Source organism: Pseudophryne corroboree, chromosome 10, assembly GCF_028390025.1.
Source record: "Pseudophryne corroboree isolate aPseCor3 chromosome 10, aPseCor3.hap2, whole genome shotgun sequence".
Classification (NCBI taxonomy): Eukaryota; Metazoa; Chordata; class Amphibia; order Anura; family Myobatrachidae; genus Pseudophryne; species Pseudophryne corroboree.
The window spans coordinates 278,677,626-278,702,608 of NC_086453.1; the positions used below are offsets into that span (position 1 = coordinate 278,677,626).

The 24,983-nt window shown below is 46.6% G+C and overlaps 1 protein-coding gene across 1 annotated transcript in view; it reads right to left on the reverse strand.

Moving 5' to 3' along the window:
* The window catches only part of APOA5 (apolipoprotein A5), a 47,454-nt gene extending 31,115 nt beyond the window's left edge, over positions 1–16,339 (reverse strand). Inside the window, exons 1-2 of the mRNA XM_063943286.1 lie at positions 16,101–16,339; positions 8,556–8,635 (exon numbers count right to left, since the gene is read on the reverse strand). Of these exons, the coding sequence (XP_063799356.1) occupies positions 8,556–8,604 (49 nt within the window). The 5' untranslated portion in view covers positions 8,605–8,635; positions 16,101–16,339. The remainder of the gene's footprint in view (positions 1–8,555; positions 8,636–16,100) is intronic.
* Between the last annotated feature and the right edge of the window lie 8,644 nt (positions 16,340–24,983).

Here is a 24,983-nt window from a genome sequence, read left to right on the forward strand (position 1 = left end):
CTGGAGAGAATTTACGAGAGTGAAAGCCGCACGGATGTAATTTCTTATCTGAGGCATACTGAGAGAGAACGGCCCCAACTCCGACCGAGGATGCGTCGACTTCTAGGAAGAAAGGTTCCTCGAAATTTGGTTGTTGGAGTACTGGAGCGGACATAAAAGCTGATTTCAAGTGGGAAAAGGCCTCTATGGCTTCGGGAGACCACAACCCCGGGTTGGAACCCTTTCTCGTTAGGGCGGTAATGGGTGCAACAATGGTGGAGAAACCTCTAATGAACTTTCTATAATAGTTCGCAAAACCCAGGAACCTTTGTATTGCTTTCAAGGAGAGTGGCTGTGCCCAGTCCCGAATGGCAGAGAGTTTCTCCGGATCCATGCGAAGCTCCTTCCCCGAGATAATATAACCGAGGAACGGTATTGATGTTACTTCAAAAGTACACTTGGACATCTTGGCATAGAGATGATTCTCACATAGACGGCGGAGTACCTCTTTGACTTGTAATCTGTGTTCAGCAAGGTCTTTTGAAAAAATCAGGATGTCATCCAAATACACCACGACACTTAGGTATAACATGTCTCGGAATATTTCGTTGACGAATCCCTGGAAGACAGCAGGAGCATTGCTAAGACCGAACGGCATCACCAGGTACTCATAATGCCCATCCCGGGTATTGAAGGCGGTCTTCCATTCATCTCCCTCTCTGATGCGTATAAGGTTATAGGCCCCCCTCAAATCGAGCTTGGAAAAAACATGGGCACCACGAACTCTATCAAATAACTCTGTGATTAGAGGCAAGGGGTATTTATTTTTGATGGTAATATCATTTAAGCCGCGGTAGTCGATACATGGTCTTTACCCTCCGTCCTTTTTTTTCACGAAGAAAAAGCCCGCTCCAGCCGGGGAAGTAGAGGGGCGGATGAATCCCTTGTGAAGATTGGTTTTGATATAGTCAGACATAGCCTGTGTCTCTGGGAGAGACAGAGGATAAATGCGACCCCGAGGCGGCATTTTTCCAGGGATAAGGTCAATGGGGCAGTCCCAAGCTCTATGGGGTGGTAACTGGTCGGCTGCTTGTTCCGAAAACACATCTCTAAATTCTTGGTATGCCTCTGAAATAGGTTCCTCCTCCGCCTTAGAAGAAACACGAAGCGGACAAACAGGGGTGAGACAGTTAACGTGACAAAAAGAACACCAAGACCGAATCTGTGCGGTCTTCCAATCGATATGGGGATTGTGACTTTTGAGCCAAGGTATTCCAAGAACCAGATCGTGATGCATTTCCGGGATCACCAGGTACTCCAAGTATTCTTGATGTAGAGCCCCGACCTGTAGTTTAACTGGAACCGTGCGTTCTGTTATGATACCCTTGGATATCCTAGTACCATTGATGGCTGTCAAGGAAATAGGCCGTTCGATGGACCGTACTTCCAAATTCAGGCTTTGAACACAGAGGGAAGAAACGAAATTCCCCGCAGCTCCAGAGTCCAACAGGGCTTCAAAAGACTTGGAAGTGGCCTTGGTGATTAACGTTACAGGAAGCAAACAGTCCGAAGTGGGAGAAGATTTGGTCGTAACCCCCAACTTGACTCCTCCGGAACAAGCTAGGCCTTCTCGTTTCCCGGACGGGATTTGCAGGACTTGATGAAGTGACCCGCAGCTCCGCAGTACAGGCAGAGCTTACCCTCATGACGACGTTGCCGCTCCTCCGGGGACAATCGGGATCGGTTAATCTGCATGGGTTCGTCTGGACTTGGACCCACCGCTTGCCTTGCAGGAGGAAGCCGGAACCTAGAACGATCCGATCGACTACGTTCTCCTCCACGTTCCTGCATCCGGAGATCTACCTTGAAACAGAGGGAGATCAATTCCTCTAAAGAACCCGGAAGCTCTCGAGTGACCAACTCGTCCTTCAGGCGATCAGAAAGACCGTTCCAGAAAGCAGCTCTCAGAGCCTCATTATTCCAACGAAGTTCAGAGGCAATGGTTTGGAAATGAACCACATACTGACCCACGGATCGGGAGCCTTGACGGATGCGGAGTAAGTCAGAAGAGGCCGAGGTCATCCTGCCGGGCTCGTCAAAAATTCGTCGAAAAGACGTGATGAATTCGGAGTAATTGGAAACCAGTGAATCAGAACGTTCCCATAATGGAGACACCCAGTCCAAGGCAGATCCTTCCAACAGAGAAATAATATATGCTACCTTGGACCGGTCTGTAGGAAAGTTGTGAGCTAGTAGCTCGAAATGTACCTCGCATTGGTTTAAGAAACCACGACAATTCTTAGGATTCCCATTATAACGGGATGGCGTAGGCAGCTGAAGGCGCGGAGTGGCACCGGCCGATGGTTGGACATTGCTGGGTGGCAAGTGGTGCAGCTACCGGAACTGGTGCCGGAATTACTGAGGCTAGAGACGCCTGAATCTGATCCAGACGTCCGGACAACTCCTGGAGGTACTGCATCACCTGACCTTGTGCCGCTTCCTGACTTTGTACACGGGAAGCCAGGTCCTGGATGGCACTTGAGTCCGTGTTCCGATTCCCCGGGTCCATGGGGCCTGAGTATACTATAACTGACCTGGTTTGAGGAGGTTGTGGACTCGGGGTTTCTTCCGATGACCGGGAAGTGGAACCGCAACTGGGCCGCAGCAGAGATGGCCGGATGTAAGTCTTCCTCATGCAGGATCTGATCGGCGGACAGGAGGCACGTGCGGATGCTGAAGGTCTCCTGAAAGAGAGAACTTGACAGGTGCTGGTAAATCACGAAGGTGTTGGGAGGCACGGAGGTGCTTGGAGGTACGAAGGTGTTGGAGGCACGGAGGTGCTTGGGGGCACGGAGGTGCTTGGAGGCACGGATGTGCTGGAGGCACGGAGGTGCTTGGAGGCACGGATGTGCTGGAGGCACGGAGGTGCTTGGAGGCACGGAGGTGCTTGGAGGCACGGAAGTTCTTGGAGGCACGGAGGTGCTTGGAGGCACGGAGGTGCTGGAGGCACGGAGGTGCTTGGAGGCACGGAAGGGCTGGAGGCACGGAGGTGCTTGGAGGCACGGATGTGCTGGAGGCATGGAAGTGCTTGGAGGCACGGAGGTGCTTGGAGGCACGGAGGTGCTGGAGGCACGGAAGTGCTTGGAAGCACGGATGTGCTGGAGGCACGGAAGTGCTTGGAGGCACGGAGGTGCTTGGAGGCACGGAGGTGCTGGAGGCACGGAGGTGCTTGGAGGCACGGAGGTGCTTGGAGGCACGGAGGTGCTTGGAGGCACGGAGGTGCTGGAGGCACGGAAGTGCTTGGAGGCACGGATGTGCTGGAGGCACGGAGCACTGGAGATCACAGGTACAGTTTGAACGATGATACTCAGGCGCCGGAGCACTGCCCGGCGTCTGAATTTAAACTTCCCGCCAGGGCCTGACTGGAGGACGGGCCGATGACGTCACCCGCAGCTCCCGAGGAAGTCGGACGTGGAGGCCTGCTAGACGGAGCGCCGGACGCCGGGGACCCGCCAGCGAGGACGGCCGCACGGAGACCCAGCGCGCCCGGAGAGGTAAGTATGAAGACCGCGGCGCCGTGACAACTTGTCTGTATTGAAGCGCATTCTCCATTTCGCTGCCCAAGCTTCTAATTTAACTAAGTCGTTCTAAAGCGACTCAGCATCCCCCTCCGCATTTATAACTTTACACAATTTGGTATCATCTGCAAAAATTGACACCATGCTCTCTAGACCTTCTGTTAGGTCGTTAATGAAAATATTGAACAATAGCGGTCCTAATACTGAGCCTTGCGGCACACCACTTAGCACTTCAGGCCAAGTTGAAAAAGATCCATTAACCACAACGCGCTGCTCCCTATTATCTAACCAGTTTTTGACCCAAGTGCATATTGTGCTAGCCCTGATTCTTGTAGCTTGTAGATAAGTCTCATGTGTGGTCGAATGCTTTGGCAAAATCTAAAAAGATTACATCCACCTCTTTACCCTGATCTAGGTTTGTGCTTACTGTTTCATAAAGCCAAGTAAGTTGGTTTGACAGGATCTGTCCTTCATAAACCCATGTTGATTCCTTTTAATGACCTTATTGACTGTTGGGGTCTCCTGCTGTGTGCTGCCACGTCGTCATGGCAACCGGGAGACAAGTGCTAGCGGAGTAACCTGACCGTAGCTGATACTCCGGTTCGGGTCTTTTGCTGTGCAGTGGTTACAGGCTCTGTGCACGGCAGGGGATCCGGTGCTGGTTTTTGTGCTCACAGTCTGTGAGGTCTGAGCGGGGCGTGGACAGCACCTGCTATATAAACCCTCTTCTCAGGTTAGGCAGATGCTGCTGAATCTTTGTTGGTTAATCAGTTCCTGAAAGCTAGCTAGTACTGTGTAACTTGTATTTGTTTGTTGCTTACTGCAAATAGGCCTTGGGATTTGGTACTACACTCTGCCAATCCAGACCTAGCAGTAAGACTGGAGTCAGTCGTTTAACCTGCTGGGATTCTTTTGCTACTCTGTGAACCTAGCAAGTTTGCGGCTGTATTCTCAGACTTGCCTGCCAAAATCCTTTCTCACTGTGCAAGGTGTTCAGGTGTCAGTTTAGTGGCAGTAAGCTGAACCAGTGCACTGCAAGTGAGGACTAGGATTGTGGAGACTCTCCTTGTGTCTTTTATTCCATCTCTGACCAAGGAGTTTACTGCCACACCCGTTGGTAACCCTTTAGGGTTTTGCTGTTGCCCTTAGCAACAGCATTTCGGGTTCTCTACGTATTAAATCACAACATCTCGCTTCTTTCCATCTGAGCATTCCTAATACTAGGGAGACACCCAGTTTCTTAGCCTTTGGGCTTCTCTGTTCACTTTGTGTTTACTTTGTTACCCTATCACCTTCTGTGCATGTTATGTCATATTCCCCAGTCTGTCTGTGAGTTCATTTGTTTTGCATCCCTCTCCGTTCAGACACCAGTACATTCCTGCTGGCACTGGTGTGCATAACATTGACTTCAAGGAACTTCTGAATACTGTCTCTTAGAATACCTTCCAATACTTTCCCCACTATAGATGTAAGACTAACTGGTCTATAATTACCTGGTTCAGCTTTACTTCCCTTTTTGAATATAGGCACTACTTCCGCTATACGCCAGTCTTTGGGAACCATACCTGATATTACTGAATCCTTAAAGATCAAAAATAGTGGTTTTGCAAGTTCAGAGTGAAGCTCCATTAGAACCCTTGGGTGAATACCATCGGGACCTGGTGACTTATTAATCTTTAAATGTTTTAATCGGTCACAGACTACTTCCTCGCTTAAATAAGTACCTATCAGTGGGATATTCTCATTATTGAGATTATGTGTTAGTCCCTGAATTGGGTCCTCTCTAGTAAATACTGTTGAAAAAAACTCCTTTAGTGTGTCCGCTATGTCATTATCATTTTTGCTTAAGACTCCCAACTTGTCTTTTAAAGGGCCTATACTCTCCTTCTTTAATCTCTTGCTATTAATGTATTTAAATAATTTTTTGGGATTTGCTTTGCTTTCCTTTGCTACTAGTTTTTCAGTTTCTACTTTAGCCGCTCTTATTTCCTTTTTGCGTATTTTGTTACATTCCTTATAGTGCTGAAAGGACTCTGCTTCCCCGTCAGATTTGTATTTTTTAAATGCTCGCCTTTTCTTGCCCATAAGTTCCTTTATCTTTTTGCTAAACCACTTTGGTTTCTGATTTTTATTCCTTTTTTTGCTGCTCGTAGGAATAAATTTGAGTGTTTTTTTTAGCTAGCAGGAATTTTAGAACCTCCCATTTCTCCGTAGTATTTTTTCCTGAAAACAAACCTTCCCATTCAATATCCCTGAAAAATACCCTCATCTTTTCAAAATCCGCTTTGCTAAAGTTTAGAGTCCTAGTTGAGCCAGTATAGTGCTGTTTATGAAAACTGATATTGAATGTGACCATATTGTGGTCGCTGTTTCCTATGGGTTCCCCCACTATAATACCTGATACCAGATCCCCATTGTTTGTTAATACCAGGTCTAAGACTGCATTGTACCTAGTTGGTTCCTCAATTAGTTGAACTAAGTAGTTATCATTAAGTGTGTTTAAAAACATATTGCCCCTAGCAGTATCACATGAATCGTTTTTCCAGTTTGTCTCTGGATAGTTAAAATCTCCCATCACTACTATGTCTCCTACTCCTGCTGCTCTTTCAATTTGCTTTAGTAACAATTCCTCATCAGATACGTTGATACCAGGCGGCCTATAGCATACACCCAATACTAACTTTTTTTATTCCTCTTTCCCCGTATGCAATTCCTACCCATAATGTCTCGACAGTATCTACAGTCCCCTCCTGAATATCTTCCCGTATATCAGGTTTTAAAAACGGCTTTACGTAAAGACACACCCCTCCACCCTTTTTATTTAGTCTGTCTCTCCTAAACAGTGTATAGCCCTCTAGATTGACTGTCCAATCATGAGATTCATCCCACCAAGTTTCAGTAATGCCTATAATATCATACTGTTTGCTTACTGCAAGTATTTCTAGTTTGCCCTTTTTACCAGTAATGCTTCTAGCGTTTACATACATACAACTAAGATAAGTATTTTCCCTTGCTTTAGGGACATCTTTTACCTTATGTAGCAATGATGACCTGTAATCGTCATTGGTTAGTGCTTTGGTAAAATCTTTTTTAGTACCCATGTTAGTAACCTTACCGCCTGCTCTTACCCTCCCCCCAACTTCTCCCCCATTTCGTTTACTACCGCCATCCCCACTATTTTCACTGCATGACCCGTAGTTTCTAGCTAAACCCTCCCCCCAGGCTCCTAGTTTAAAATCTCCTCCAACCTTCTAACTATCCTTCCTCCCAGCACCACTGCCCCCTCCTCAGTCAGGTGCAATCCGTCACGACAAAAGAGATGGCGCCTGACTGAGAAGTCCGCCCAGTGTTCCAGGAACACAAACCCCTCTTTCCTGCACCAATCCCTAAGTCACACATTTACCTCCCTAATCTCCCTCTGCCTCCCTGGACTAGCGCGTGGCACGGGTAATATTTAGGAGAATATTACCTTAGATGTCCTTGCCTTAAGTTTCTATCCTAAGTCCCTATGGTCTTTCTCAAGGACATCCCACCTTCCGCTAACTTTGTCATTGGTGCCAACGTGCACCAAGACCGCCGAGTCTTTCCCAGCCCCTCCCAACAATCTATCTACCCGGTCCGCGATGTGCCGTACCCGAGCACCCGGGAGACAACAGACTGTACGGCTATCACGGTCCCGGTAGCAGATTGCCCTATCTGCCTTCCTGATGATAGAATCCCTTACCACCACCATCTGACTAGGTACCTCACTATCTTTTATCCCAACTGCGCCAGAGGGACCGCTCCTCTGGATGCTAGAGGGAGCAGTCTCCTCCGGCACCGTCATTTCTTCACTATCATCCGACGATTCCTCGTCCAGTCGGGCAAATTTGTTCGGGTTTGATAGTTCGGAGATGTCGAGCCTCCCCCTCTTTTTCTTCCTTCTAACTGTGACACAGCTGGCTACCTGATCATCATCCTCTTCTACCAGTGACCCCTCCCGCAACTCCTCCACCGTTCTGTCTAAACTACGCTCGAGATTGTGAATCTCCCTCAGTCGCGTAACGGTTTGCTCTAGATCAGTTACCTGGGCTTCCAGGGCAACCGTTCACACACACCTCGTGCAGATGTATTCACACTGGGCCGGTAGCTCCAGGTGTGCATACATCTTGCACGACATGCACTGAGTGAGGTCCCCAATCACAGCCCCTCCCATATTGTTTGTAAGGTCTAACTCCCTGTTACTCTCAAAGAAAAAGCAGCAAAAATAAAAAGTAGAAGACAAGCAATCTCACTTATACAATAATTAAGCTGGCTTATACTTATCTATCTTTGTGCGGTTCTTGGTCCTTCACTTTTATGCAGCCGTAGTACTCCAGTGCACCCTCTGAGTGGGACCTCTCCTGCGGCACCGATCCAGTTGTTCCAGCTCACTGCACCTCCTTTTCACTCTGCTTCCAGCTCCTGCTTTTGCTGTTACCAACTCACATACACTTACAAATCCAAGCAATACTTTAAAATACAAGCCCTTACAATGAGCCAAATAACCAGTAAGCACTGTTTCCTTTTATATATTTCTTGTACTTCGTACTCTTTGGGGAAGGTGTTTGACATTTTCCTTTAGACAGCTGCTACAGTAAGTTTCTCTAGTGGCGCCATTCAGGTGTATTTTTCCCTATGACACATAAATACAAACCTCCCAACATGACCCTGGACAGGTCATGAATGCTCTGCTCCAGGACTTTTCTCTTAATTTATGATTGCCATCACCTGTGCTGAACAGATTAATAGATAAGAAAGGTGTTTTCCCACAGGTGAGGGCAATCATACATTAGGTGGGAAGTCCAGAAGCAGAGCATTGTGTCCCTCCTGGAGAGGGTCATGTTGGGAGGTATGTAAATATTAGCATATGACTTATACTATATGGTTTCATCAATACAAAATTCTAGGACATGTAGCTTAGTCCTTTGCATGCACCTATGCCAGGCTGGAATATGTATGTTACACATGAACACTTACCTGTTAGAGTTAAGATTAGCATGATACATAAGATCCCTCCACTTTCCATCTGGATGCTGGAAACTTAACGTTGTCTAAATCTGTGAATAAAACAAAGTTTCTGCAACATTATGATCACTATACAGATATTTAACATGGTATCAGTGAGTTATCTGTGATTCAAAACAAGGCATAACTGCTGGGAGCACTGACATGACAGGTGTCTTCCAAGTTCCCCCACCTTCCCTTCTCGGTCTTCCCTCCACCCTACATACCTCCCAACATGACCCTCTCCAGAAGGGACAGAATGCTCTGCTCCTGGACTTTCCTCTTAGGGTTGTATTCAATAAGAGTCAGAAACTGCCATCTTGTTGGAAACCCGACTTGTCGGAATGCTGTTGGAAAGCAGTTGGAACGGCGGAATAGCTGCCGATCCACCTGCTGCTGTTGGAAACGGGCCAAATCCGACAGGTTTTGGCCCCCTTTCCGACAAACTCAATCCGACTTGAGAACAAGTCGGATTGAGGTGAGGAGATGGGGAGGGGTGCGGCAGGCTACGGGGATGAGAGGTACCTTGACAGCCATCCCCCGGCCAGGCACCTCTCTCCCTGTAGTGCCTCCCCCACCGCAGACATCACCCCCGCTGCCAGCTCCGGCCGCCGATCGCCACAATGCTCACACCGCCTCACGCTGCTCCCCCGGCGGCCACCGCATGCTGCTCCCCCCACCGCTGCTGTCAGTGCTCCCGGCAGCCGCTGACAGCAGCGGCAGGACAGGACACAGGGAACGGCCAAATCCGACAGTCGGATTTGGCCGCTCTTTGAATAGGGGTTGTCGGGTCCATTCCGACAACTGCATGTCGGAATGGACCCGACTCTTATTGAATATACTCCTTAATGTATGATTGCCATCACCTGTGCTGAAACACCTTACTTATCCAGTAACCTGTTCAAAACAGGTGCAGGTAATCATAAATTAAAGAGAAAAGTCCTGAAGCAGAGCATTTTGTCCCTCCTGGAGAGGGTCATGTTGGGAGGTATGTAAGCCTATGTATGCTAAATGCAAACAGAATTGCCAGTGATGCGTTCTCTAGATCACAGGTTCTCAAACTCAGTCCTCAGGACCCCACACAGTGCATGTTTTCCAGGTACCCCAGCAGATGCACAGGTGTATTAATTATTCACTGACACATTTTAAAAAGGTCCACAGGTGGAGCTAAATATTTCACTTGTGATTCTGTGAGGAGACCTGCAAAACATGCACTGTGCGGGGTCCTGAGGACCGAGTTTGAGAACCTGTGCTCTAGATCTGGTGTTCTCAAACTGTGATAATGCAGAGGTTCTCAAATGTGGTCCTCAAGGCACCCCAACGGTCCTGGTTTTATGTAAATCCATGGCTCAGCTCAGATGAGAACCACCAGTCTAAGGGTCACTTAAGGCATACATGTTACTCAAAATAATAAAATTGCATTTGTCACTGCATAAAATGCTATATAAAGTATGTGTAATTTTATATATATATATATATATATATATATATATATGTGGAGGTAGGGAAGAAGAACAAGCGCCATATGGTGTAGTAATTTAGGGCACAAAATAGGACCAAAAGAAGGACAAAATTTGGTAAGTACCGGATGACTTCTTGGAATTAGGCCTGTCAGACTCAGACTTTCACATCGGCTGTCCCCACCTTCCAAATAGTGCTCAGCAGTGAGCACTTCTTTTGGTCCTATTTTGTGCCCTAAATTACTACACCATATGGCGCTTGTTCTTCTTCCCTACCTCCACAGAATCGCATGACTGAACCGACCTAGGTCATTTACTGAAGAACTGAGCTGCCACCAAAGAGGTTTGGGAGGTGTCTTTTAAGTATAGAATCCTCGCTGGAAGGTTGAAGATACGGACCCGGATACGACTAATTGAGTCTCAGCACATAGACAATTCGGTGTATCCCTCCTTCGGAAAGGGATCGTTTGAACACTAGATAAGCGCACCGACCTATAAACAAACTTCTATATATATATATATATATATAGATATATGTGTGTGTGTGTGTGTGTGTGTATATATATATATATATATATATATATATATATTAGTGATGTGCACCGGAAATTTTTCGGGTTTTGGTTTTGGATTCGGTTCTGTGGCCGTGTTTTGGATTCGGACACGTTTTGGCAAAACCTCCCTGAAATTTTTTTGTCGGATTCGGGTGTGTTTTGGATTCGGGTGTTTTTTTTTTACAAAAAACCCTCAAAATCAGCTTAAATCATAGAATTTGGGGGTCATTTTGATCCCATAGTATTATTAACCTCAATAACCATAATTTCCACTCATTTTCAGTCTATTCTGAACACCTCACACCTCACAGTATTATTTTTAGTCCTAAAATATGCACCAAGGTCGCTGGATGACTAAGCTAAGCGACCCAAGTGGCCGACACAAACACCTGGCCCATCTAGGAGTGGCACTGCAGTGTCAGACAGGATGGCAGATTTAAAAAATAGTCCCCAGACAGCACATGATGCAAAGAAAAATGAAAGAAAAAAGAGGTGCAAGATGGAATTGTCCTTGGGCCCTCCCACCCACCCTTATGTTGTATAAACAGGACATGCACACTTTAACGAACCCATCATTTCAGCGACAGGGTCTGCCACACGACTGTGACTGAAATGACTGTTTGGTTTGGGCCCCCACCAAAAAAGAAGCAATCAATCTCTCCTTGCACAAACGGACGGGGGGCAACTTAGGTAAAATAAAGCAAGTTTGTGCAAGGGCTTCCAAATTGCCTCTTTTTCCTGCCAGTATACGTACGGACTGTCTGACGTGCCTACTTGGATGCGGTCACTCATATATTCCTCCACCATTCTTTCAATGGTGACAGAATCATATGCAGTGACAGTAGACGACATGTCAGTAATCGTTGGCAGGTCCTTCAGTCCGGACCAGATGTCAGCACTCGCTCCAGACTGCCCTGCAACGCCAGCGGGTGGGCTCGGAATTCTTAGCCTTTCCCTCGCACCCCCAATTGCGGGAGAATGTGAAGGAGGAGCTGTTGACGGGTTACGTTCCGCTTGACTTGACAAGTTTCTCACCAGCAGGTCTTTGAACCTCTGCAGACTTGTGTCTGCCGGAAAGAGAGATACAAGGTAGGTTTTAAATCTAGGATCGAGCACGGTGGCCAAAATGTAGTGCTCTGATTTCAACAGATTGACCACCCGTGAATCCTGGTTAAGCGAATTAAGGGCTCCATCCACAAGTCACACATGCCTAGTGGAATCGCTCTGTTTTAGCTCCTCCTTCAATGTCTCCAGCTTCTTCTGCAAAAGCCTGATGAGGGGAATGACCTGACTCAGGCTGGCAGTGTCTGAACTGACTTCACGTGTGGCAAGTTCAAAGGGTTGCAGAACCTTGCACAACGTTGAAATCATTCTCCACTGCGCTTGAGTCAGGTGCATTCCCCCTCCTTTGCCTATATCATAGGCAGATGTATAGGCTTGAATGGCCTTTTGCTGCTCCTCCATCCTCTGAAGCATATAGAGGGTTGAATTCCACCTCGTTACCACCTCTTGCTTCAGATGATGGCAGGGCAGGTTCAGGAGTGTTTGCTGGTGCTCCAGTCTTCGGCACGCGGTGGCTGAATGCCGAAAGTGGCCCGCAATTCTTCGGGCCACCGACAGCATCTCTTGCACGCCCCTGTCGTTTTTTAAATAATTCTGCACCACCAAATTCAATGTATGTGGAAAACATGGGAAGTGCTGGAATTTGCCCAGATGTAATGCACGCACAATATTGGTGGTGTTGTCCGATGTCACAAATCCCCAGGAGAGTCCAATTGGGGTAAGCCATTCTGCGATGATGTTCCTCAGTTTCCGTAAGAGGTTGTCAGCTGTGTGCCTCTTATGGAAAGCGGTGATACAAAGCGTAGCCCGCCTAGGAACGAGTTGGCATTTGCGAGATGCTGCTACTGGTGCCGCCGCTGCTGTTCTTGCTGCGGGAGGCAATACATCTACCCAGTGGGCTGTCACAGTCATATAGTCCTGAGTCTGCCCTGCTCCACTTGTCCACATGTCCGTGGTTAAGTGGACATTGGGTACAACTGCATTTTTTAGGACACTGGTGACTCTTTTTCTGACGTCTGTGTACATTTTTCGGTATCGCCTGCCTAGAGAAATGGAACCTAGATGGTATTTGGTACCGAGGACACAGTACCTCAATCAAGTCTCTAGTTCCCTGTGAATTAACGGTGGATACCGGAAACACGTTTCTCACCACCCAGGCTGCCAAGGCCTGAGTTATCCGCTTTGCAGCAGGATGACTGCTGTGATATTTCATCTTCCTCGCAAAGGACTGTTGGACAGTCAATTGCTTACTGGAAGTAGTACAAGTGGTCTTCTGACATCCCCTCTGGGATGATGATAGACTCCCAGCAGCAACAACAGCAGTGCCAGCAGCAGTAGGTGTTACACTCAAGGATGCATCAGAGGAATCCCAGGCAGGAGAGGACTCGTCAGACTTGACAGTGACATGGCCTGCAGGACTATTGGCTTTCCTGTCTAAGGAGGAAATTGACACTGAGGGAGTTGGTGGTGTGGTTTGCAGGAGCTTGGTTACAAGAGGAAGGGATTTAGTGGTCAGTGGACTGCTTCCGCTGTCATCCAAAGTTTTTGAACTTGTCACTGACTTCTGATGAATGCGGTCCAGGTGACGTATAAGGGAGGATGTTCCTAGGTGGTTAACGTCCTTACCCCTACTTATTACAGCTTGACAAAGGCAACACACGGCTTGACACCAGTTGTCCGCATTTCTGTTGAAATAATTCCACACCGAAGAGGTGATTTTTTTTGTATTTTGACCAGGCATGTCAATGGCCATATTCGTCCGACGGACAACAGGTGTCTCCCCGGGTGCCTGACTTAAACAAACCACCTCACCATCAGAATCCTCCTTGTCAATTTCCTCCCCAGCGCCAGCAACACCCATATCCTCATCCTGGTGTACTTCAACAGTGACATCTTCAATTTGATTATCAGGAACTGGACTGCGGGTGCTCCTTCCAGCACTTGCAGGGGGCGTGCAAATGGTGGAAGGCGCAACCTCTTCCCGTCCAGTGTTGGGAAGGTCATGCATCGCAACCGACACAATTGGACTCTCCTTGGGGATTTGTGATTTAGAAGAACGCACAGTTCTTTGCTGTGCTTTTGCTATCTTAACTCTTTTAAGTTTTCTAGCAGGAGGATGAGTGCTTCCATCCTCAGGTGAAGCTGAACCACTAGCCTTGAACATAGGCCAGGGCCTCAGCCGTTCCTTGCCACTCCGTGTTGTAAATGGCACATTGGCAAGTTTACGCTTCTCCTCAGACGATTTTGATTTAGATTTTTGGGTCATTTTACTGAGCTTTATTTTTTTGGATTTTACATGCTCTCTACTATGACATTGGGCATCGGCCTTGGCAGACGACGTTGATGGCATTTCATCGTCTCGGCCATGATTAGTGGCAGCAGCTTCAGCACGAGGTGGAAGTGGATCTTGATCTTTCCCTATTTTACCCTCCACATTTTTGTTCTCCATTTTTTAATGTGTGGAATTATATGCCAGTAATATATCAATAGCAATGGCCTACTACTATATATACTGCGCACAACTGAAATGCACCACAGGTATGGATGGATAGTATACTTGACGACACAGAGGTAGGTAGAGCAGTGGCCTACTGTACCGTACTGCTATATAGTATATACTGGTGGTCAGCAAACTGTGCAAAACTGAAATGCACCACAGGTATGGATGGATAGTATACTTGACGACACAGAGGTAGGTAGAGCAGTGGCCTACTGTACCGTACTGCTATATATTATATACTGGTGGACAGCAAACTGTGCAAAACTGAAATGCACCACAGGTATGGATGGATAGTATACTTGACGACACAGAGGTAGGTAGAGCAGTGGACTACTGTACCGTACTGCTATATATATATATATATATATATATATATATATATAGTTATACTGGTGGTCAGCAAAATTCTGCACTGTCCTCCTACTATATACTACAATGAAGCACAGATATGGAGTGTTTTTCAGGCAGAGAACGTATAATAATGGTTGTCACTGGTCACTGATCAGCAAAACTCTGCACTGTCCTCCTACTATATAATACTGCTGGTCCCCAGTCCCCACAATAAAGCAATTAGCACACTGAGCACAGATATTTGCAGCACACTGAGCACAGTCAGATATGGAGCGTTTTTCAGGCAGAGAACGTAGATATTTGCACTTGCAGCACACTGAGCACAGATATTTGCAGCACAATTTGCAGCCCACTGAACATAGAAACTGAGAGGACGCCAGCCACGTCCTCTCATGATCATCTCCAATGCACGAGTGAAAAATGGCAGTGACGCGCGGCTCCTTATATAGAATACGAATCTCGCGAGAATCCGACCGCGGGATGATGACGTTCGGGCGCGCTCGGGTTAACCGAGCAAGGCGGGAGGATCCGAGTTGCTCGGACCCGTGAAAAAAAAAGGTGAAGTTCGGGCGGGTTCGGATCCCGAGGATCCGAACCCGCTCATCACTAATATATATATATATATATATATATATATATATATATATATAGTGGTTCCCAAACGCCTGGTAATGTATGATTGCCATCACCTGTGGTGAAACACCTTTCTTATCAATTAACTAGCTCACCACAGGTGATGGCAATCATACATTACCAGGAAAGACCAGGAACAGAGCATTTTCTCCCTCATGGAGAGGGTCAGGTAGGCAAGTATGCCAAACCCGGTCCTCAAGGCACCCCAAAAGTCCAGGATTTACGTGTATCCATGGCTCAGCACAGACGGTTAAATCAAATTGACTTACAGTAGGTGCTAATTAAGTCACTTGTGGCCAGGCATGGATACATTTAAAACCTGTAAAACCTGGACACATTATATATATATATATATATATATATATATATATATATAAAAAAATGAGAGAGAGAGAGAGAGAGAGAGAGAGAGAGAGAGATCACATGGGTTATTAGAAAAAAAATGTGAAATTACTAGGCATGACTTGGTATACATTTATCAAGAACAGGGGATATTTTTTATAACTTTATGTTGGAGGAGCCTATTAATTTTAAGGGCCTTTGGGCAAACATTTAGCAAAGTACAGGGGTACATTTATGTGTTTTTCTTTGTTTTTAGAGCTTAGTCCTTATGGCATCCTAACAGTGCAGGTTTTAAGGATATTCATGCCTGAGCACAAATTATAAAACCAAAATGACCAAGGTACAAATTATGTGACCTGTGCTCAAGCATGGATATCCTTACAACCTGTTCTAGATGATAAAAAAAAAGTGCAAACCTACATACTATGCAATATTGAACTTATTTAGTTGCACATGGAAACACTTAGATTATATATGTATTATTCTGTTGTTATATTAGTTAAAACTCTAATGCTGGAATCAGTATATATATATATATATATATAGATAGATAGAGAGAGAGAGAGAGAGATACATAGCAAATGTGTATACAGTGGAGTTTAAAACATATTCTTACCTATAGTTTTTAAGCCAATCCTCTTCTTTCTGATCCCACTAGTAACTGCTGATTCCACCCTGTGCTGTCACCTGTGGGATAGACCTTGGAGAGAGCCAGACATCTTGCTGCACTCATGCTTTCCTGCTCACTTTTTATAGAACATGAGAAAGCGCTCACCTGGGTGACGCCTCTCCGGCTGCAGTGTACCTGGCAGAGATGTTGTCAGCACACCTGATTTTCAGGAAGATACACGAACAGTCTGTTGTGGTGAATGTTACAATTTGACCACAAGGAGGCAGCTGCTCCTCTGTTCCATGATATCTATACAAAATATATCATATGACCGTGTAATCATTTCTGTAGTAACAAAAGAGATGAGAGAATGAATCACTGACAATGCTGCACTTATTCTGACAGTACATAGATGACATCACTTTATTTTCTCTTACGTCCTAGAGGATGCTGGGGACCATGGGGTATAGACGGGCTCCACAGGATTTATGGGCACTATAAAGAACTTTAGAATGGGTGTGCACTGGCTCCTCCCTCTATGCCCCTCCTCCAGACCTCAGTTAGATCCTGTGCCCAGAGGAGATAGGGTGCACTACAGGGGAGCTCTCCTGAGTTTCTCTGATAAAGAATTTTGTTAGGTTTTTTATTTTCAGGGAGCCCTGCTGGCAACAGGCTCCCTGCATCGTGGGACTTAGGAGAGAGAAGCAGCCCTACTTAAATGATACTGTAGGCTCTGCTTCTTAAGCTACTGGACACCATTAGCTCCAGAGGGAGTCAGAACGCAGGTCTCCCCTCGCTGTTCGTCCCAGAGCCGCGCCGCCGTCCTCCTCGCAGAGCCGGAAGATAGAAGCCGGGTGAGTATAAGAAGAAAAGAAGACTTCAAGGCGGCAGAAGACTTCAGATCTTCACTGAGGCATTGCTCCCACACACTACACACACTAGCGGGCACTGATGGGTGCAGGGCGCAGGGGGGGCGCCCTGGGCAGCAATAAAAACCTCTAATTCTGGCATTATAAGGTTAGACACTGCGGAGGCAGTAATTCTATAAATCCTCCGCCAGTTTTGTGATATTTTGAGCGGGACCGAAGCCCGCCGCTGGAGGGGGCGGAGCTTGGTCCCTCAGCACTAAACAGCGCCATTTTCTCCACAGAGATCTGCAGAGAAGCTGGCTCCCTGGTCTCTCCCCTGCTGAACACGGTGACACAGGGCTGAAAAGAGGAGGGGGGGGGGGGGGCACTTGTAAGGCGCAGTGAGTGTATTACACAGTAATCTAATATAAAAGCGCTGTTATCTGGGAGATTATTTTCCAGTGTCAGTTGGCGCTGGCATACTCTCTCTCTGTCTCTCCAAAGGGCCTTATTGGGGAACTGTCTCCTTATAACTATATCCCTGTGTGTGTGGGGATGTCGGTACGAGTGTGTCGGCATGTCTGATGCGGAAGGCTCAGCTAAGGAGGAGGTGGAGCAGATGATTGTAGTGTCTCCGTCGGCAACGCCGACTCAAGATTGGATGGACATGTGGAATGTTTTAAAGGCAAATGTGACCTTATTACATAAGAGATTGGACAAAGAGTCCAGAGAAAAAGCTGGGAGTCAATCCACCGCTTCAACTGGGTCACCGGGCCCTTCTGGGTCTCAAAAACGTCCCCTATCCCAAATAGCAGACACTGATACCGACACGGATTCTGACTCCAGTGTCGACTACGATGATGCGAGGTTACACCCAAGGGTGGCCAAAAGTATTCATTATATGATTATTGCAATAAAAGATGTTTTGCATATCACAGATGACCCCTCGGTCCCTGACACGAGGGTGCGCATGTATAAGGAAAAGAAACCTGAGGTAACCTTTCCCCCATCCCATGAGCTTAACGAGTTATTTGAAAAAGCTTGGGAAACTCCTGATAAAAAACTGCAGATTCCCAAAAGGATTCTTACGGCGTATCCTTTCCCTGCACAGGACAGAGTACGTTGGGAATCCTCACCCAGGGTGGACAAGGCTTTAACACGCCTGTCCAAGAAGGTGGCGCTACCGTCTCCGGACACGGAGGCCTCAAGGATCCTTGGGCGATGGATATTGTATCCCAAGGCTACAAACTGGAATTCGAAGAGGTGCCCCCTCGCTGATTTTTCAAGTCGGCCTTGCCAGCTTCTTCCCCAGAGAGGGAAGTAGTGTTAGCTACAATTCAAAAGCTGTGTCAACAGCAAGTGATTGTCAAGGTTCCCCTAGTCCAACAGGGGAAAGGGTACTATTCGACCCTGTTTGTGGTCCCGAAGCCGGATGGTTCGGTCAGACCCATTTTAAATCTAAAATCCCTAAACCTGTACTTGAAAAAGTTCAAGTTCAAGATGGAATCGCTCCGGGCTGTGATCTCCAGTCAGGTAGGGGGGATTTTATAGTGTCACTCGACATAAGGGATGCATACCTTCATGTCCCCATATATCCTCCTCATCAGGCGTACCTGAGATTCGCTGTATGGGACTGTCATTACCAGTTTCAGACGTTGCCGTTTGGGCTTTCCACGGCCCCGAGGATTTTCAGTATATGTAAGGGAAATGGGGGACAGGGATGTCCTCTGCACTAGAATAATTTTGACATTTTTAATTAGAATGAAAGTTTCCCCAAATTTTATGATTATAAGGAAATTATGTCACCATTCATCATAGGGGGTGCTGCCATAGACAATAAATTACAGAACAACACAGGACAGGGAAAGATTGTCTCTTTGTTGGCGCACTATAGAGAAGGAAAGGAATTTATTTACATTTATTATGAATAACAAGTTTCATTAAAAAATAACTTTTATTAGTACCATTTTAAAATATTGCAATTGAGAAACATAAGTGTGAAAAAATGTGTGCAGATTTATGTAAATTCCGTGAATTAATTCACAGGTGCAAATGAATAAATAAAAACTGATTCACAATGCCTTATTTATCTGCCCAATTAATTGTATATTAGTTTTGTGGATCGTGAGAAATACATGGTAACTGTATATGGTATTAAATATTATAAGCCCTCATCAATGTGGTTGTTTGGACCTTTTACTGCTGACAGCAAACCCTGTAGCACCCTCGCATTTTCATACATGTGTAATGAGAGCACAACTGGTTTTCGCAGTTAGCATTAATATCAAAACCTGAATATCTACGATTTCAATAATTATGTATGAAAATAGGTCCCGTCAATTAGGCAGAATGGTCCATTGTTTTCTTTTTTAGACACATCCAGTGGGTAATTGTGAATGTAGGTATTTCATTATAGGTGATTGTCACAGTTCTATCACATCCAGATTCCTCATTAATATCATAAGGTTTATTAGACACGGGATGTGGTCCACAATCACACAGACTAAATATTGTCCACCACTGGATATGGTGGGAGACTATATCCCAATAACAGTATTTGAAATATGGGGTTTAAAATAGAGATGAGCGGGTTCGGTTTCTCTGAATCCGAACCCGCACGAACTTCATGTTTTTTTTCACGGGTCCGAGCGACTCGGATCTTCCCGCCTTGCTCGGTTAACCCGAGCGCGCCCGAACGTCATCATGACGCTGTCGGATTCTCGCGAGGCTCGGATTCTATCGCGAGACTCGGATTCTATATAAGGAGCCGCGCGTCGCCGCCATTTTCACACGTGCATTGAGATTGATAGGGAGAGGACGTGGCTGGCGTCCTCTCCATTTAGATTAGGGTTGAGAGAGAGAGAGAGAGATTGACCTGAGGCTGTGATACTGTAGAAGAGAGTGCAGAGTTTAGTGACTGACGACCACAGTGACCACCAGACAGTGCAGTTGTTTGTTTTATTTAATATATCCGTTCTCTGCCTGAAAAAAACGATACACACAGTGACTCAGTCACATACCATATCTGTGTGCACTGCTCAGCCCAGTGTGCTGCATCAATGTATATATATATATCTGACTGTGCTCAGCTCACACAGCTTATAATTGTGGGGGAGACTGGGGAGCACTGCAGTGCCAGTTATAGGTTATAGCAGGAGCCAGGAGTACATAATATTATATTAAAATTAAACAGTGCACACTTTTGCTGCAGGAGTGCCACTGCCAGTGTGACTAGTGACCAGTGACCTGACCACCAGTATATATAATATTAGTAGTATACTATCTCTTTATCAACCAGTCTATATTAGCAGCAGACACAGTACAGTGCGGTAGTTCACGGCTGTGGCTACCTCTGTGTCGGCACTCGGCAGCCCGTCCATAATTGTATATACCACCTAACCGTGGTTTTTTTTTCTTTCTTTATAGTCATACTAGTTACGAGTATACTATCTCTTTATCAACCAGTCTATATTAGCAGCAGACACAGTACAGTGCGGTAGTTCACGGCTGTGGCTACCTCTGTGTCGGCACTCGGCAGCCCGTCCATAATTGTATATACCACCTAACCGTGGTTTTTTTTTCTTTCTTTATACATACATACTAGTTACGAGTATACTATCTCTTTATCAACCAGTCTATATTAGCAGCAGACACAGTACAGTGCGGTAGTTCACGGCTGTGGCTACCTCTGTGTCGGCACTCGGCAGCCCGTCCATAATTGTATATACCACCTAACCGTGTTTTTTTTTTCTTTCTTTATACATACATACTAGTTACGAGTATACTATCTCTTTATCAACCAGTCTATATATTAGCAGCAGACACAGTACAGTGCGGTAGTTCACGGCTGTGGCTACCTCTGTGTCGGCACTCGGCAGCCCGTCCATAATTGTATATACCACCTAACCGTGGTTTTTTTTTCTTTCTTTATACATACATACTAGTTACGAGTATACTATCTCTTTATCAACCAGTCTATATATTAGCAGCAGACACAGTACAGTGCGGTAGTTCACGGCTGTGGCTACCTCTGTGTCGGCACTCGGCAGCCCGTCCATAATTGTATATACCACCTAACCGTGGTTTTTTTTTCTTTCTTTATACATACATACTAGTTACGAGTATACTATCTCTTTATCAACCAGTCTATATTAGCAGCAGACACAGTACAGTGCGGTAGTTCACGGCTGTGGCTACCTCTGTGTCGGCACTCGGCAGCCCGTCCATAATTGTATATACCACCTAACCGTGGTTTTTTTTTCTTTCTTTATACATACATACTAGTTACGAGTATACTATCTCTTTATCAACCAGTCTATAAATTAGCAGCAGACACAGTACAGTGCGGTAGTTCACGGCTGTGGCTACCTCTGTGTCGGCACTCGGCAGCCCGTCCATAATTGTATATACCACCTAACCGTGGTTTTTTTTTCTTTCTTTATACATACATACTAGTTACGAGTATACTATCTCTTTATCAACCAGTCTATATATTAGCAGCAGACACAGTACAGTGCGGTAGTTCACGGCTGTGGCTACCTCTGTGTCGGCACTCGGCAGCCCGTCCATAATTGTATACTAGTATCCAATCCATCCATCTCCATTGTTTACCTGAGGTGCCTTTTAGTTGTGCCTATTAAAATATGGAGAACAAAAATGTTGAGGTTCCAAAATTAGGGAAAGATCAAGATCCACTTCCACCTCGTGCTGAAGCTGCTGCCACTAGTCATGGCCGAGACGATGAAATGCCAGCAACGTCGTCTGCCAAGGCCGATGACCAATGTCATAGTACAGAGCATGTCAAATCCAAAACACCAAATATCAGTAAAAAAAGGACTCCAAAACCTAAAATAAAATTGTCGGAGGAGAAGCGTAAACTTGCCAATATGCCATTTACCACACGGAGTGGCAAGGAACGGCTGAGGCCCTGGCCTATGTTCATGGCTAGTGGTTCAGCTTCACATGAGGATGGAAGCACTCAGCCTCTCGCTAGAAAAATGAAAAGACTAAAGCTGGCAAAAGCAGTAGCACCGCAAAGAACTGTGCGTTCTTCGAAATCCCAAATCCACAAGGAGAGTCCGACTCCAATTGTGTCGGTTGCGATGCCTGACCTTCCCAACACTGGACGTGAAGAGCATGCGCCTTCCACCATTTGCACGCCCCCTGCAAGTGATGGAAGGAGCACCCGCAGTCCAGTTCCTGATAGTCAGATTGAAGATGTCAGTGTTGAAGTACACCAGGATGAGGAGGATATGGGTGTTGCTGGCGCTGGGGAGGAAATTGACCAGGAGGATTCTGATGGTGAGGTGGTTTGTTTAAGTCAGGCACCCGGGGAGACACCTGTTGTCCGTGGTAGGAATATGGCCGTTGACATGCCTGGTGAAAATACCAAAAAAATCAGCTCTTCGGTGTGGAAGTATTTCAACAGAAATGCGGACAACAGGTGTCAAGCCGTGTGTTCCCTTTGTCAAGCTGTAATAAGTAGGGGTAAGGACGTTAACCACCTCGGAACATCCTCCCTTATACGTCACCTGCAGCGCATTCATAATAAGTCAGTGACAAGTTCAAAAACTTTGGGTGACAGCGGAAGCAGTCCACTGACCAGTAAATCCCTTCCTCTTGTAACCAAGCTCACGCAAACCACCCCACCAACTCCCTCAGTGTCAATTTCCTCCTTCCCCAGGAATGCCAATAGTCCTGCAGGCAATGTCACTGGCAATTCTGACGAGTCCTCTCCTGCCTGGGATTCCTCCGATGCATCCTTGCGTGTAACGCCTACTGCTGCTGGCGCTGCTGTTGTTGCTGCTGGGAGTCGATGGTCATCCCAGAGGGGAAGTCGTAAGCCCACTTGTACTACTTCCAGTAAGCAATTGACTGTTCAACAGTCCTTTGCGAGGAAGATAAAATATCACAGCAGTCATCCTGCTGCAAAGCGGATAACTGAGGCCTTGACAACTATGTTGGTGTTAGACGTGCGTCCGGTATCCGCCGTTAGTTCACAGGGAACTAGACAATTTATTGAGGCAGTGTGCCCCGTTACCAAATACCATCTAGGTTCCACTTCTCTAGGCAGGCGATACCGAGAATGTACACGGACGTCAGAAAAAGACTCACCAGTGTCCTAAAAAATGCAGTTGTACCCAATGTCCACTTAACCACGGACATGTGGACAAGTGGAGCAGGGCAGGGTCAGGACTATATGACTGTGACAGCCCACTGGGTAGATGTATGGACTCCCGCCGCAAGAACAGCAGCGGCGGCACCAGTAGCAGCATCTCGCAAACGCCAACTCTTTCCTAGGCAGGCTACGCTTTGTATCACCGCTTTCCAGAATACGCACACAGCTGAAAACCTCTTACGGCAACTGAGGAAGATCATCGCGGAATGGCTTACCCCAATTGGACTCTCCTGTGGATTTGTGGCATCGGACAACGCCAGCAATATTGTGTGTGCATTAAATATGGGCAAATTCCAGCACGTCCCATGTTTTGCACATACCTTGAATTTGGTGGTGCAGAATTTTTTAAAAAACGACAGGGGCGTGCAAGAGATGCTGTCGGTGGCCAGAAGAATTGCGGGACACTTTCGGCGTACAGGCACCACGTACAGAAGACTGGAGCACCACCAAAAACTACTGAACCTGCCCTGCCATCATCTGAAGCAAGAAGTGGTAACGAGGTGGAATTCAACCCTCTATATGCTTCAGAGGTTGGAGGAGCAGCAAAAGGCCATTCAAGCCTATACAATTGAGCACGATATAGTAGGTGGAATGCACCTGTCTCAAGCGCAGTGGAGAATGATTTCAACGTTGTGCAAGGTTCTGATGCCCTTTGAACTTGCCACACGTGAAGTCAGTTCAGACACTGCCAGCCTGAGTCAGGTCATTCCCCTCATCAGGCTTTTGCAGAAGAAGCTGGAGACATTGAAGGAGGAGCTAACACGGAGCGATTCCGCTAGGCATGTGGGACTTGTGGATGGAGCCCTTAATTCGCTTAACAAGGATTCACGGGTGGTCAATCTGTTGAAATCAGAGCACTACATTTTGGCCACCGTGCTCGATCCTAGATTTAAAGCCTACCTTGGATCTCTCTTTCCGGCAGACACAAGTCTGCTGGGGTTGAAAGACCTGCTGGTGACAAAATTGTCAAGTCAAGCGGAACGCGACCTGTCAACATCTCCTCCTTCACATTCTCCCGCAACTGGGGGTGCGAGGAAAAGGCTCAGAATTCCGAGCCCACCCGCTGGCGGTGATGCAGGGCAGTCTGGAGCGACTGTTGATGCTGACATCTGGTCCGGACTGAAGGACCTGACAACGATTACGGACATGTCGTCTACTGTCACTGCATATGATTCTCTCAACATTGATAGAATGGTGGAGGATTATATGAGTGACCGCATCCAAGTAGGCACGTCACACAGTCCGTACTTATACTGGCAGGAAAAAGAGGCAATTTGGAGGCCCTTGCACAAACTGGCTTTATTCTACCTAAGTTGCCCTCCCACAAGTGTGTACTCCGAAAGAGTGTTTAGTGCCGCCGCTCACCTTGTCAGCAATCGGCGTACGAGGTTACATCCAGAAAATGTGGAGAAGATGATGTTCATTAAAATGAATTATAATCAATTCCTCCGCGGAGACATTGACCAGCAGCAATTGCCTCCACAAAGTACACAGGGAGCTGAGATGGTGGATTCCAGTGGGGACGAATTGATAATCTGTGAGGAGGGGGATGTACACGGTGATATATCGGAGGGTGATGATGAGGTGGACATCTTGCCTCTGTAGAGCCAGTTTGTGCAAGGAGAGATTAATTGCTTCTTTTTTGGGGGGGGTCCAAACCAACCCGTCATATCAGTCACAGTCGTGTGGCAGACCCTGTCACTGAAATGATGGGTTGGTTAAAGTGTGCATGTCCTGTTTTGTTTATACAACATAAGGGTGGGTGGGAGGGCCCAAGGACAATTCCATCTTGCACCTCTTTTTTCTTTTCTTTTTCTTTGCGTCATGTGCTGTTTGGGGAGGGTTTTTTGGAAGGGACATCCT